Consider the following 1265-nt stretch of genomic DNA (forward strand, 5'->3'; position numbering starts at 1 on the left):
GTTTCATGAACGATTGCCCACGCTTGGACAAGTTTAAGGGCAACATCCTTTCAGCTCAATGGTTGAGCGTTGGCTTTGAGAGCCACATGTCGGTGGTTCGAACCCACCAGGGCACTGTCCTTTCGTTCCATGAACTGTTGTCCTAGAATGGACAAGCTTAAGGGTAACACCCTTTTAGCTCAGTGGCCGAGCGTTGGCGTCGGAACCCACAGGTAGGCTGTTCGATTCCACCCGGGCGCAGCCCTCTCATACCATGCGTAGTCCATACTCGGACAAACATACGGGCGTCATAGCTCAATGGTGGATCTAAATCCAAAGGCCAGTGGTTGGATCCCCGTCCGGAACACACCACTTTCGCTGCTACAGCGCATTCACATTTGGATCATGCTCATCGAGCAAGTTGTTTCAAAACAACTATGCGTCTATCAGGACGCTTTAATAAAACTTGGTCACCGACCTCAAACCTCTCAATCTTGCTTCTGCCCTTGGCATCTGCATGGTCCTTCTGCGTGTCCTGACTTTCTGCCATGGTATCGCGTATTCGACGCATTACGCTCAGTTTCAAGTGGCCAAAGTCATCGACGTGCTTGCGAGCCGCAACAGGGCTGACCTCAGCTAGTCGATCGGCTATCCCTTCCCCATCAAGCCCTTAGCCACTGCGTGACGGCGTCATTGGGACGCGAGGGTTCACCAAGCCGCTCACATAGAACGGAATGTAGCCTGTCGACACGTGCACTGCATTATTTAATGCGAAATCAACGAGAGGGAGCATCTGGATCCAGCGTTTTGGCGCCCCAGCGCAAACACTTCGGAGGATATCCTCCACAACACGATTCACGCGTTAGGTTGCGGATGGCCCGCTTTGGATATGTCCAAACGAGTTCCGAGCACTCTAAATAGGGACGTCCAGAACTTCGCGGTCACGCGCGGGTCTCGATCCGAAACAATTGCCTCGGACAAGCCATGTTGGCGAAATACTCGGTCTAAAAACAGCAAAGCTGTACCTTCACCATCTATAGTGTCCGGCACCACCGCTAAATGCGCCATCTTGCTCAATCGGTCTACAAAGACCACAATACCCGTGATTCCCGCCTTAATCTTGGGAAGGCAAACACAAAGTCCATACTCATGGACTGCCACCATCCTTGGGAACAGGCAAACTCGCCAACGTCGCTGCCGTGCTTGGCGCGGACTTCGTCCGTTGGCACGTCTCACACGTGCGTACATTGCTGCCGTCCCACTTATACATCTTGGGTCACCAGTCC

At 53.0% G+C, this 1265-nt stretch overlaps 1 protein-coding gene and 1 pseudogene across 2 annotated transcripts in view; both read left to right on the top strand.

Moving 5' to 3' along the window:
* The window catches only part of PITG_19905 (calcium/calmodulin dependent protein kinase, putative), a gene marked incomplete at both ends in the record, with an annotated part of 945 nt that extends 936 nt beyond the window's left edge, over positions 1 to 9 (top strand). Inside the window, one exon of the mRNA XM_002895623.1 lies at positions 1 to 9. Coding sequence (XP_002895669.1) covers positions 1 to 9 — 9 coding nt within the window.
* A 159-nt stretch (positions 10 to 168) lies between these two features.
* PITG_30615 lies at positions 169 to 240 on the top strand (annotated as a pseudogene). Its single transcript has one exon. The product of its transcript is annotated as a tRNA-OTHER (tRNA).
* Positions 241 to 1265: the final 1025 nt, after the last annotated feature.

Source organism: Phytophthora infestans, genomic scaffold, assembly GCF_000142945.1.
Source record: "Phytophthora infestans T30-4 supercont1.147 genomic scaffold, whole genome shotgun sequence".
NCBI classification, from domain to species: Eukaryota; Oomycota; class Peronosporomycetes; order Peronosporales; family Peronosporaceae; genus Phytophthora; species Phytophthora infestans.